Consider the following 15,023-nt stretch of genomic DNA (forward strand, 5'->3'; position numbering starts at 1 on the left):
GCTGGAGAATACCAACTGGCCGTATAACAGCTATTTTCCTTTCCAGATAAATAATACATAGGTCTCTAAGAATAAAATGTAACTAACTGTTAGGTAAGTCATACAATCTGCACTCATTCTAATGCTAAAAATGCTAAACAAAATAATGACTTGCAGAACCACCTTCCAATGAGATGACAATTATGCTATTAGAATCATGTGTGCACCAAATTACACAATTTCAATTCCAAAATGAAAAAGCTCAATACAGGGAAAGGGGACATCCGCTCGGGCATCCACTCCAACCCCCACAACTGCTCCGCGCCGCACCCCTTTTGTTTTGGTTACATCTCGTCTCTAAATCACAGTTTCTCACTCCCATCCCAGCCAGTTGAGAAACTTGGGCGCACCTTTCGCTTTGAGACACGTCGACACCACCATTCCTGCATGTCGTGACACTAGTCACTACACTCCTCATGGCTCACTGCATCTATCATTCCAATATAGTTCCTATGTGAGCTACCATACAAAGGAATTATCTTATCAAGCATCAAGTACATACAGCAACGTCGGCCAACATTCAACGACACCTGTTTTCACGTGTTTTAATACCGCCGATTAGGAAACCTACAAAGATTTCAGCATGTGGGACTGATATAAGAAGACGATGGCAGCAGGACGAAATATATATAGGTCAAGTTCAACGCATTCCCTTATGACATTCACGTTTCAGACTGACACACATTATCCACAATATTTCTTATAATTTTTTGCAGCCGCTTCTGATACTTAAACGATGTTTGACAAAGATACGTTCAGTTTTATAAAGAAAGTCAACACTCACTGTCGCTGCGCCTCCTCCTTCCATTTCGCTACTAATGAATATTCAACATTTTCTTGCAAAGCATAAAATGGTAATCCGCTTCTCGCAGTATAATAAGTAATCTGAGATGTACGGATAATTTTGTGCCGCAAATGATTCTTAGGTTTTATTTTGTTACTATTTGATTAAAATAAAAGAAATAGTTTGAATTTTGATGATATGAAACGCTTGGACTTTTTATCTTGCGGAGGAACATAGTTCGCGATCCGGTGCTTATTATTCGGGATTTCACACAATACATTTACATATTGTATGCGTCTTTAGGGATACGACCGCTGTAATACAACACCGGACGACCATTTTTCTCATATCAAAAAAGGCTTGAAATTTGGGTAAGACTCGTATTTTTTATTGTTTGTGATGTCAATTCCGTACCGTAATTCGTACAGATTCTGTGGGCGAATTCTAAGATAAGCGTTGTGTATTTTATTAGCATAATTTATCTTCTGTTGCACGTGTATTTATTGTGATTTTATTTATGAAAATCAGCAAATTACGATTGTGTACCAGTGCGGAGAGAGCATCTGATCAACCCCGTAGGGGTCCCTAGAATTTTTTATCCAGGCCAGAGCTGAGGCAGTAATGCATTTTCTTTGCCAGCTCTGGTCAAGAAGGTGACTTCAGATTGTAGAAAGCTTGAATATTTTCAATTCTCCTGACTATGTTTTGGCTGAACATCGGATCTGTTGAGCCCTGCAGGCAGTAAGTGAATTAATTTATCAACAGGATGATTTGATAGTAATTAATGTCTGCACTCGCTATTTAGAGAATTATCATAATTTATATGGACATGTGATATTTATTTTTTCTCCTTTTTCATTTGAAACATAATACTTGTGCAATTATGATGCTGATCATCCTGACCATTTATTTGAAATAATATTACTATGTCATAATCATAATTTAGGAGGAATTACTGTTATTGTTCCACCGAGTCGCAGAGCACAACTGCTGCACTGCCCTGGCTCAGCTGCCGTTACTGTGCAGTGGTGGAAGTGCTACATATTTGTGCCAGTCAGATTGTAAACAGAAAGGCATACAATTGCAATGTGTTGTGAATGCTTGCTTTGTGTCTTGGCCTTGCATCAACACATATGGGGAGGATTTCTGTGTCTGCAGTCTGGCGAATATGTGCTGTGGGATATTGTTTGGGCTCGTTGATGTGAACAGCGTGTGTGGTGCGTGCGTGCGAGTGAGGGCGAGTGTAGGGATAGGTCTTTGTTCTGAGATGTCTAGGGTTTTGTCTGTACAGTACTTCACGGTAACAAACCCTTTCTGTAGTGCTAGGGTTAAACTTAGTGTGTGATCCCTGGACCTGATGCATTGTCGGCAATTAGATATTTGGGTCGGAAGTATGAAAAGGAACCTTGATTATTGTGGCTTATCATAGTGGGTATTGATTGCAACCTTTAAGTGCTATTGTGAGTGACTTCTTGGGAAGTCAGCTTCTACTATGATGTACAGAGTCACATATTGTCAAATTGTGATTATTTTCCATTTGTTTAAATTGTCATAGTACGTGTTGCTTAAAACTTAAATGAATATAGCAGGGCTGCCAACTCTCACGCATTGAGCGTGAGACTCACACATTTTGGTCCTTTCTCACTCTAAAACTTTACTTCATTTGCATGCATTTCTATTGATCTCACTCATTTTGACTCCTAAATAAAAGCATTGGCCTATGGGAGTCTCACTCTCAACTAGTTTCCAGTATTGGCAGCCCTGATATAGTCATAAACTTAAATCGCCTACACATTGTATTTAGCCATGAAATATAAGAATAGACCTCAATTTCAAATCCTGCAATATAAGAGTAGAGAATATAAGTTATAACAGAGCTTACTGCATTACAAAGTACAAAATCTGAATGAAACATGATGTCCAGTAAATGTATGTTACTCAGTATGCAGTGTCATAATTTTTGTATTTGTTGGCTTTGATTAAACAGATCAAGTATAGTGTTTCAGGTCAAGTTTTGTCTCCCATGCAACCATTCATGTGAATCAAGTACTTGTTGGTAGTCTCTTTTCGCTACAAACAGTAAAAGCACATTTCATCTGACTTTATATATGCAAGAAAATTTCTTTGCATATTTTAAAGGTACATACGTAGTCTAGTCCTCTCTTGTGTATGAAGCCCTCCATATTTCTGCCAACTATAGCCAGATGCCATTGGCTGTTTAGATTGTTTGGGACAAGTTGAATTTTTGTCGAACATTTTTTTTTTTTTTTTTTTTTTTTTGAGGGAAGGGAAAGGGAGGGTATTGTAGAGAAAGCAAAGTGTCCAATACAGTGTAGCTTCTATTGCACTTCACAATTGTGTTTTTTCTTATTTCTTTATCATTCCTTTAAAGATTCAAAGTATTCAGACATGTACAGATATAATGTAATCCATAGAATTGATAATCGCAGGTTCAAATATTTTCATCATATGAGCAGCAGTAAGTTTATAATGTACGCGCATTTGAATATCCTGATTCATGTTGCCATTTACTGTAAAAGTGGAAATTTTTGCGATGTTGAAATTTTCGCACATTTCACACAATCAGAAACCAGCGCGAAAATAAAAGCAGGCGAATATTTTTCCTTGCTGTATGTTCGTGTACTTGGTGTCTTGATTCTTGATGTCTTGATTCTGCGGAATTAAAAACACGCGAAACTCTTCTCACCCGGCCAAGCGCGAAAAATTAGTCGCGCTAAAATATCCACTTTTACAGTATGAAACCCTGCTATCGATGACATCTGTGTTTAGAACCCCCTAGAGTAAACACTGTATTTGAGATGTTGCAATGGTCATTTTTAATGGTTTTAAGTTTTTGTGTTTCTTTGCGTGATTTATGGGAAGGAGCTTAATGCAAAGCTCTGCATGAAATACATAAATTATGGTCTCTTTCTCTGGTAAACTATCACTTCCACAAACTTACAGGAGGCTGGACAGACTAAATGTTCTACACACTTGAAGACTATAATGAGCTTTGTTATCAAAACTCTAATGCATCACTGCATATCATTTTCTTGTGTTCAAAGTAAAGTGAAACCAGTGTCTGGCGTAATGAAAGAGTTCCAGATTGACATTCCTCTTTTAGCAGGCAATGGGAATTTAAATTTACCCATCCTGCATTCTTATGTCAGTATTCAAGTCAAATGAGTGTGCACTTTTCATTTTTTTTTAAATCCATATTGTGGAATTCTCTTCATATTTTGTGTATAAATTGTAAACAGACTGTATCATCATTGCCATACTGTGACATTTATCTTCTTATTCAGTGTTGACGGCACAGGGATTGTGCTATGCTTTTGATCGAATGATCTGAATTTCCTCAAACTTCAATGAGAATGTGTAACAACTAACTATAATTTATGTACATTGAACTTGCCCTTCTGTAGTGCATATAACAAATTAATGTTCCCTGTGCGCTTTACAATATTATCACAAAACATAATTGACAAATTACATTCAATATAATAAAAATAGATTTAATCATGCAGAGCTTCAGCATAAACGGTATGCATAACATACACATGCACACATGCAAACAAAAATGTTCATTTCACAAATAAGTCTTTAAAGATGATTTGAATGAAACCAGAAACCAATGAAGACGACTGATGGATATGTTTTGGTTATGAGTTCCACAATCTTGGGGCAGCGACTGAAAAAGACCGGTCCCCATAAAATTTCGTATTAGCTGTAGGACTTCAGACAGAAAAGGGATTGATGTTGTGATCTATGATTATGTGTGGGGTCAGGTGAGGTCAATATTTTAATTCCTTAAGATATTGTGGACTGATGTCATTTTGTACATATTTGTAAATAAACAGGAGAATAATAGACATACACAGACAGAGAGCTTTTAAAAAAAATGCAAGGAGAATTTAATATAATTACCTTTTTTTTTTGCATTTTAATTACAGTGCAAATCTCGGCTCCTTGTGAAATTCATGAAAGTTTCATGCACACAGAAATTTCTGGTTCATAGTGGTAGCTATTGCTCGTGGAGACACATTGCAAACAGAATATTATCCTGGCTTTGAAACCTGGCTGGTGCATGCGAGCATTTCCTTGGACTGGATGTTTTCATTTTATGATACCTTCCTTGACCCAAAGTGTGAAAACATGGGTACCTATAACTTGCTAGTAGGCTGGGGTAATAATAAATGAGGGGCCCTCTTGCACAGCAGTGCAAGCATGGAAGAGCATTCCTGGGATAGATAAGACCATAGAGAAATTAAGATTGTCAAAATTGTTGTGGTTGCACTAATTTCATTTTTTGAAAATATGGGTTGGTTGTTCACAACTGATCATTTGACGTTCATAGGCCTAATGATGCATTGTACGCAGGAATAAAAAAACGGTATCCATCTTTATTCCGCTCTAGTTGTTGTTGTTTAAGACTTTGATGGATGAGTGTTAGAACAATATCTAAATGAGCTTGAGAGTTGTCCCTCCCCCCCCCCCTGAAAAAAAAAACCCAACAACAACAATCAAAAACACAGAATGAGAGTCAAGTTTGATTTGAACCAGTAAGAATAAGATTATGACAGTCAAGCAACTGTTTGATTTCTTACCATGGGACAATGACGTGGTTAAATAGTAAAAGGCATGTACTCTGTCTATAATTAAACTAAATAAAGTTTATTTAATAAAAACTTCAAAAAACCTTCCAAAATGGCAATGGTTAACTTTTACAGATATTCTAAAGCCAAATGACTTGTGAGCATTCCAATAAAGATGTGCTTCTGAGAATACTGAATTCTCTGTCTGTTTTTATGTTTGTGTATTGTTAAATATTCTTAATCCATGTCTTGTGCATGTCATTAAGGGAAAGAATTACGGAAACTAGCAACCCAATCATACTTGCTCACAGTGCATTACACAAAATCAAATGATGTTGCCTACCAGGTAAATGTGAATCAAGACACGCTTTGGTAGTTCTCAGAATATAGTGGGTTTTACAGTATCTGCAGTGCACTTGTCAGTATTGTGAGAGTAGTATAATTCTCAAAGGAAGTGATTGTCCCTAAAGGATTAAGTAGTTTTCAAATATAAATGGTGTTTGCACGAGGCCACCACATGTACCGTAATTATGGTGCAAGGGGATATAATGCTGACATAACATAACTGACCTAGTGAAAAAGACAGAAAAGATGGCTGTGTGAATATTTAGCTAATGATCATAATTTGCATGTTATACTTTCAATATTTCATATTTATAAAAATTGGATTTACTTTGGATATAGCCCATGGTGTCCATGTTGCGACTAGTCTATAAAGTAACAAGAACTTGCTTGTTTTTTTTTTCTTTTTTCAAGTAGTAAATTGTAGGGTTTATAATACAGAATGTACGTGAGGGGATCCTGTGATGAACTGATGAAATGTGATAACACGCAATGACAGGACTACGTGAGTGAGCATAACAATTAGGTGATTGGTCAATATTGTGCGATACGATACGTGTTGTAGACCAGACAATATGTGACATGGGCTTTTTTGGGCAATTCTATCAAATTGCAAACTCTTTAAATCTTTGAAATTACTCAGATTTTGTGTGTGTGTGTGTGAGGATGTGCATTTTATTTTGAATTTGAAGGCATCCACAGTTACACTCGTATGCATTACTTCTACTGTATGTATACAATCTGTATCTGTGACGGTATGATATTTTCCTAAGCACTAATGTTGTAGTCTGATTGATCTTGCAAATTTTTATTCTGATACATTCCTCTCTCTGCATTTATTTTCAAATCTTATTTTTTTCTTAGTGACAAAATTTCTTTAGATCATAACTGTAGCAAAACTGAGTACGGTAATTTCGATCTGGTTTTCCAAAACCATGAATTATGATTTCAGAGTACAATAATACATTGTAAGTGTGCTACAATATCTCTGGAGAAATTTCAATCTCATGGGACAAGCATAGAAATATCTTTATACTTTAAGAGAAATTGTATGTGTGATCCAGTGACCACTATTCCCTTTTATGACCTTTCAGGTCATAAAAAGGTAAAACATTGTTTGCATATTATATAAATTTGGTTACATTCCAGACAGCATTCTCGAGAAATACTGGCATGGGGAAATAACCTTGCTATGCCATATTTACATTGCACATTCTAGTACATGGACTTGTAGAGCTCTACCCAACTTTTTACGATACACTGTGTATGTTATTATGTGCCCATCAGAATCCATCTTGTAATGGAAGAAACCACTGCAATATCTGTGATATCAATATTTGAAAGGGCGTGAAGGAAGGGGGGTGTGGGGGGGGGGGGAGACAGAAATTAGATTCCAGGATTGATTCTGTGTCAGAACAAATTGAAGTTTTCAATATCATTGCCCAGGGATCTAGGGGATTCAGTGTATCACAAGGGGGACATACAATCTGGCCTTTTTTACGATCAGTGGTGTAACTTTTGTACTCGGAGGGTCAAAATTTCAAACAAAATATTTTTTCATTATTCTGTTTGATTCCTGTTTGAAAGTATTCAAATTTTTGAAAAAATAACATTTCAGACCTTAAAGCTGAAGGGTTATTGGTGTAATTTAAGGAAAACCCTGGCACCTGAAGTAAATTTAAGCAAAATTTTGCTTTCATGAATTGCACCATATTGACAAAACTCTGTAGTCAAACTTCACCATGCAAAGTTTATATGGTTAACAACAATATATAGTTTGTCAATCATAACTAATTGGGGGTTGAATATAAAGTGAATTTACAAAAAATACATGAGATTTATAAATTTTTGCTAAAAAATACCAATTGACATGTAATTTTTAAGATTTTAACTATTTATTGGAGGGCAGGCCAGGTCAAACTCTTACTATAACAAGTCTTTAAGAAGGGCTACCTTCCTATATAGGTTAAATGAAATTCCAATCATTTCTTTAAAACTTGGATTTTTCACACATGGATGTTTCGGAGGTGACAGTTAACATATTAGAATGTTTCGGAGGTGACATTAATATTAACACTCACTTATTTTGAGAATAAGTGACAATAACACAAAAACTTCTTCTTTTTATCAATGTTTTTAATAATTATAACTCAAGAACAAGAAATTAACTCCTGTTTCAAGCAGATAAACCACACAGAACAAGTGTTTTTTTACACTTCATGATTTAGCATGGGTACCAGTAGTTTGCCTTCCATTTGGACGAAGGATGTAAGCTAGATATTGTAATCTGAAGAAACATGGCATTCCATTTTCTACCTTAACTTGAGATGAGGGTGTGAGATCATTTTAGTAATGTTTCTTTGCTCTCTGAACATTTTATTCCACAACACCAGGGAAGAATCACTTCGTTTCGGAGGTGACATTCAATGTTAACATTGTGATAAAATATTAATTTACAGTAAGAATATGATGGACATAAGCTAGATATTGTAAGCTGAAGAAATATGGCATTCCATTTTCTACCTTAAATTGAAATGAGGGTGTAAGATCATTTCAGTAATGTTTCTTTACTCTCAGAATATTTTATTCCACAACACCAGGGAAGAATAACTTTGTTTCGGAGGTGACATTCAATGTTAACATTGTGTTCATGTATTCATATAGTATGTCCCCCCCAAAAAAATTTACAATTAGACTTTTGCATTGATAGCACCCAATATGATTAAATCAACTAAATTCTACTTTGGGGTCTTAAATTATAACATCTTAGCTCTATTTTGCAGAAAGCCCCAGTCAATTTGGTTAAGTGATCTCAAAGAAATGTGGATTGTCATAAAGGATGTCAGGAGTCTGATTCTTCCAAGTTCAGCACTTGGATGCTCTTGGAACTGCATATTAATGTGTAAACACATGCAGAACTTGGAGGGAAGGGATTCCTCACATGCTCTACAAAAATCCTCAATTCTCTTTGACCTCTGAAGCAAATTGAATGGGGTTTTCTGTAAGGCGTGGGCAATGAGTTATAGTTTCAATCCCTTACATTGTATTTTAGATTGATTCACTATCTTTAAAGTTATTGTTGCGGAGGGTACCACTGTAATTTTTTGGCGGGGACATACGGTATGAATACCAAAAGCAAAAATTCTTATTTGACTTGTGTATTTTTTTGTTTGCACATAGTTTTATAAATAGATTAATTCAAGGATGTTCATGAATTCTTCATCATCCTTGATAGCCACCATATAAATGTTATAATACTGGTGAAAGGTGTTTGGTTCATCTGGGATAAATTTTCTATACACCAGATTCATTTAAACTGTTGACATTACTAAAATATATTTTACATATCATAATGAATTGATTGAAAATTACCTGCAAATCATGCATATTTAACAGTCACTTTTGAGAGTAAAAAGTATATGATAAGAAAAAACATTTTATTGTTTTTGAGGTGACACAACACAGAGACAACCCAACTTCTCAGATGTTAACTATTTAGTGAACATTCATGTCTTTCCTCATGGCTTTAATTTTCAAATATAAGCTCTTTCTTTCAGTTCTTACTTGTTATTTCGTTCGGTTATTCTCTTTCATGATAATGGATACCAGCTCATATTTTGTTTGAGATTGTAATTCATACTAATCTTTAAAAGGTTTTTACAGTTGGTTAAGACAACATTTTGTGTTTCCCAGCTGAAGAGAGCAACATAATGCATAATGAGTTGTGAACTTGAGGGGAAAATTTGTTTTTGTTCAGTAATTTTCCCCATCAACTTCACAGAAGGTCCTGAACACAAACTGGTCTCAAATAAACTTATAAGGGACTGAAACTGGAAAAGGACAAGTTCACCTCAATAGACATGAGGGTTGAGTAAATATAGCAATATTAGTAAAACACATCAGTGAGAGTTTGAGGAAAGTAAGGCAATCCGTTTCAGAGTTATGGATTTTTAAAGTTTCTGCTCAGTCAAAGCTGAATGAGAAGACTTCATAGCTTGTGATGTCACATGTGTACAAGGATATAGAGAAAGTATCAAGAAAATTCAACGTTCTGTATTTTCACTTTTCTTGCATAACAAAAGAACACATGACTTCTCTCTTTTGGAAGGCAGGGTGAATAATATTGCCCTAAAATACATCAGAAGCAAGTTGAAGAAATGTGCACTTTTTTCAAAAAGTAAAGTTTTGTGAAATTCACTTATATTTTCCTTATATCGTTGTATGCATGTGACATCATACACTGTCGTAGTCTTCTCATCCAGCAGTGATTGCGCAGATACTTAAAAAACCCATAACTTTTGAATGGATTGTCCAATTTCCCCCAAACTTTCAATGATATGTTTTACTGTTGAACATTTGCATTCACTCAATCCACATGTATATGAAAGTGGACTTGTCCTTTAAGAAACCATTTTCTTTTCCTTGAAATTCCAGTATTTGAAGCCAAATTCTAAGATAAAACATAATAACAAAACAAGGTAAACACCTCATCAAAAGTACTGAAATAGATCTACAAATCTTGTTTTTTTTATCTTTCCCTTTCCAGTCCTGGGGACTTGATCCTCTGTTCACTTTAGTTGTCACATAACTTCAATAATCTTAAAAAATACAATGTCATAAACAGTTGGTTCAACTTGGAAAATGTAATAATTATTGTCATATTTAAAAAAAATCACATAATTTTGTTTATGATTACCACATTGTACATGGAAAAACAACAACTATGAATTCAAGAACAAGTTGTGCACCAGCTATAGGCATGTGGCCTTTTTGTGGAGTTTGATTATTTGATGATTTTTTTTACATTATTTTTTTTTTAAGATTGTGGACTATGGCATGCATGAACTGCCACATGTATTACTTTGGTATCAAGGGAATTCTAGTGAGCTATGTATACAAAAGTCACTTCTGTTGTGATGATTTTGTAGATATTAAATGTATTAGAAAATGTTGATAGATAGTGAAAAGGAACTGAAGTCTTGTCTTTCACTGTCACATAACAATATGGTGTTAACAAACAATGTCACCTCTGAAACACAAGAAAAAGCAACCTACAAGGAAAGCTGTGATTGGTAAATCTTCACAACTAAATTGCTTGTTGGAAATCAAGCTTCTAAGATGAAAGCATCTATATGTTTACTTAACTAAAGCAGGAGAAATGATCTTGATTACAATATTATATATACAACAGATGGGTGTATTTTGTGCATTCTCATTGTTAAAAAAAAGTGAAAAAATGTAAATTTGCCCTAAAACGTACAGTCTAGTAATAAAAAAAAGAGTGAGAGTGTGGTAGTTGATTTCTCCACTTTGAGACTTATGTTACTAAAATAAATGATACCATTGGTGTACATGATATGGTTTCTTTTCAACAGAAATGAACAAAAAATCTTGTTAACAGTGTTTTGTCACCTCCGAAACAGTAATTTTTAGTTTTTATTGAATCTTTTATTAATCCCTAGAAAATTCTCACTTCCTGTTGCCATATTACTATTGTCATCCAAAAGAGATTCCTGTCAATTGGACAGAATCAAACAAAATTGCTTTGTCTTCGAGAAATTATCAAATATAATATGCCTGTTGTTTCGGAGGTGACAATTGTTTCGGAGGTGACAAGTGTTAACGGAAAATTGTAAATTGCTCCGAAATGAAAACAACAGGCTATATTTCTACTACCTTCCTTCAGAGATAATGTGAGGGGATATGTTACATTTTTGCAAATGTAATGTATAACTGATGTCAAGAATAAAAAAATTAAATACATAAATCTGTTGTCTCGGAGGTGACAGAAATGTTAACGGAAAAGTTACATAAATTTATAAACGCTCACAAAAAAATGATAAGTTATTTGAATTAAATAATCTTTGGATCAAAGTTAAGTCAGATTGATTACTATTCTGTTTTGATGCAAATTAGCAAAGTTGAATTTTATAATTGTGAACAAGAGCTAACTCAAAAGAGGGGTTAATTGTTAACGGAAAATGTCACCTCCGAAACATAAAGTTTGGACAATTTCAGTATTTAAAGAAGACAAAGCAGAACCTGGTAAACATAATAGTTCTTAAAGTTGGATACCTGTCTATCACAACAGCAACAAAAATAATGAAAAGGAATAAACAATTTAATATGCTAGCTCTGACAAAAATACTATGTCAGAGTGAGTACACCAAAAGTGTTGGATTTCAAGCATGTAAGTGCCTGCCACATCTGAAAGAAAAAGAGAGGAAAGTTCATTAAGGTACCCAAGGTAGACACTGTGGGTGGTAAGTTTATGAGAAAAAATAATGCATATCTGTTAGTGTATAAGAAAGTTATACACCAATTAGTACCAATACTGCATTTTACACCACTGATTGTAAAAATGGCCATCTACAATTGTACAAACTCATCTGTATTGTGATATGATCCTCAATATCACTGGACTGTTAAACACACTAGTCACATAACTTTCAAACTTGTATCCTCGTGAGAGTATTTTATGGATGAAAATGTGCAGTCACTGACTAGAGATTGTGCTTCGTTGTCAAGAAGCTCCCAATGTTTTGTACAAAGTATTCAAAGTTCATTCTGTTTTCCTGATGTAATTGATTATATAGATGAAAGATATCTGTTACTTGAGGTCACTAGATATTGTCATCAAAGTTCTACTACCAGGCCCCCAAACCGCAAACCCAAGGAGTGCAGGTGCTAGCCACTGTGGAAGGTGGGACTGGCAGTTTTTAGTATGAATACTTGTAGGTATCAATTCTTCAAGTACGTTTGTAAAATACTGTTCTCATCAATTAATATGATTTACAAATAGTTGTTTCAGTGGTAAGTTGTAGTATCATCTTTTTTGAAGCCCACAATAAAAACTCTTATCAGCTGAGTGATGATGATGATATCCTCTAGTGTCAAAAACCACTGAAAGGGGTTACACAACTTGAAAAAAATGATCATATGCCACATGGCAAAGCATTGTGTTGTGCATTGAAGTGCCACATTCTGTATCAGTATGAAATATGTATTCTTAATTGATTTGAGGAAAAAAAAAAACATTACCAGATACTTATTATACAGTATGCTGCTGTATGTCAATCTAGAATGGTTTTTTTTGATAGTTTCAATAGTTTTAGAGTTTCAAGCAGAGACAAGGAAAAACAGACATACAGTTACATGTAGCAGAGACTCCAACCCCAAGCACCTTCTGATCTGGAGATTCTCCCGCCTGAAACCCCTAGCAAACGGGAGACTCCAAGTTTATGTGTGCGAAGCGCGAAGTTCCTAGGGTTATAGATGCTCTCTGGTGCTCTCTAAGGCTTATTTTTGCAACATACGATAGCAATAAGTAAGAAATCCTTTCCAACGGGAGACATTGAGCCAGGGCGGGAGAAATTAAATCTCAAACGGGAGAACGGGAGATTTTGCAAAAATGGGTTTTCGGCGGGAGATCTCCCGTCGAAAACGGGAGAGTTGGAGTCTCTGATGTAGTGATACCCTGAAGAAAAAGGGAAAAAAGCGTGAACTAGTGTGTGAGGATTGCAGCTTCCAGCCACAGCAGTGAATGTAAATACATTTGTACTCCTGAATCTTCTTCTTTCAAAATAAACATTATATTTCACTGTATAGTTTTAGTCATTGGTTGTAGCATGGGTCATATGCCTGACTTTAAGAGTGCACATATACAGTAAATGTTGGAAACCATTTAAATTGTTGAAATGTCTAATACGTATTACTATAGTGCATCACAGCTTGTGGTAGTTTTGCTGTAATTTCAATCATACTAAGTGTGGATAACACAGGGGTGCACTCAGATTAAAATAGCTTTCTTTACGCTGCAATTATCTTGACTTATTCATGCTGATATCCAGTGGGAGATTCACATTCATGATGAGTGCAGTTATTCCCCCTACCTTTATTTCATAGTTTCATTTCTTATCATCACCATTATTGTGATGCTAATGGCAGTGATGATGATGATAATAGAACACAATTATAAGGTATGCCTTAAATCCGTTGAATACTACTCCTGAGTATACTGGGGCAGGTGTCTATGGGAAATGCAGCAAAATCAGATCGTTCTCAACGGGTTAAAATACATCACGTGACACACCCGGTGATGTATTACAGATGATGGTGAGATATTATTCAGTTTCTCAAAGTCAACAGGGTGAGAAACCCTGCATGTACCACCTCATGTCATGGCATACAGGGTGCACCGTCCCATGGAAGAATTTGTCTTGCATCAGTTGTCTTTGCTCACCTAGGGGATAACTCCATGGACCTGGCACAATGCGTGCCACTCTTAAAGAGACTGTATCATGTTGAGACTTACATTGTGCAGTCAACCTATTGCAAAGATTTGCCAGATACTGAAGATATTGGGGATTCCCCATAATGCTCCTTAAAATGCTCACACAACAGGCTCAGGGCAGGTTACTATCTTCTTTTGGCCAACCTCCTTAGTAAACCCGTTGAGGACGAGTCCTGAGTATACTCGGGCGCTGGTGTCTATGGGAAATGTGTATTGTAGCAAAATCAGTCCGTCCTCAACAGGTTGAAGATATTATAATCTAAAGCATTTGATAGGTTTTGTACAGTCATTTGCTAATAGTGCACATTCAGTATTCTCTGACGTGCAATTTGTATTCTTGCAGGCCTGCACAAGTCCTGGTTTTTGAATGTATCGCAGTGGGCAGTAAATGAAGATCGATTTAATGTAGGGCCAGAACTGGGGGTGGGGGTGGGGGGGGGGGGGGGGGGGGGGGGCTGGAGGCTGGAGGGACTCACACCCCCCCCCCCCCCCACTTTTTTTTTTTGTACCCCAGAAATGGCACTAGAAAAAATGAAACCTTGGCATTGTGAGCTCAGTAAAGCCTTTGCTTTTGCGCTGCAAAGTCTTTTTTTTTTTGCTTAGCTGATGAAACCCAGAAGTGCCCCCCCCCACACACTTTTGAAAATGTGGTGCCGTCCATGCAATGCTACAACCAAAGTACAATTTGGTATCTGCTGATCGGTTCACTGTAAAGAAAGAAGAATTTAGAGAGCCTTGAGTCATTCGATGAAGAAGATAAGAGAGAAGAAGATGAAAAAGGATGGGGTTGGGTAGGGGAGGGGGAAGGGGAGAGGAGGAATGTATGCAATATGACAATGATCTGTTGGGTTTTTTTGCTTGTTTGTTTGTTTGTTTTTCTTGCTTTTTGGTGTTTTGAGGATTTTTTATGCATGAAAGTAACAGATCCCAATTTATTTTTGTTTTGTTGTTAATCATGTTGTTTTCTGTT

At 35.8% G+C, this 15,023-nt stretch overlaps 2 protein-coding genes across 2 annotated transcripts in view; one reads left to right on the plus strand and one right to left on the minus strand.

The window, feature by feature from the left end:
- The window catches only part of LOC139710768 (vacuolar protein sorting-associated protein 41 homolog), a 40,481-nt gene extending 39,634 nt beyond the window's left edge, over nucleotides 1-847 (minus strand). Inside the window, exon 1 of the mRNA XM_071622686.1 lies at nucleotides 824-847. Coding sequence (XP_071478787.1) covers nucleotides 824-847 — 24 coding nt within the window. The remainder of the gene's footprint in view (nucleotides 1-823) is intronic.
- Nucleotides 848-1,124: 277 nt separating this feature from the next.
- LOC139710771 (uncharacterized) overlaps nucleotides 1,125-15,023 on the plus strand; it is a 98,117-nt gene continuing 84,218 nt past the window's right edge. The window contains exon 1 of the mRNA XM_071622689.1: nucleotides 1,125-1,194. The gene's annotated coding sequence lies outside the window, so the exon portion shown is untranslated. The remainder of the gene's footprint in view (nucleotides 1,195-15,023) is intronic.

This window comes from Diadema antillarum, unplaced genomic scaffold (genome assembly GCF_040938485.1).
Source record: "Diadema antillarum isolate AM-2024a unplaced genomic scaffold, OU_Dant_1.0 seq00001560_RagTag, whole genome shotgun sequence".
Taxonomy (NCBI): domain Eukaryota; kingdom Metazoa; phylum Echinodermata; class Echinoidea; order Diadematoida; family Diadematidae; genus Diadema; species Diadema antillarum.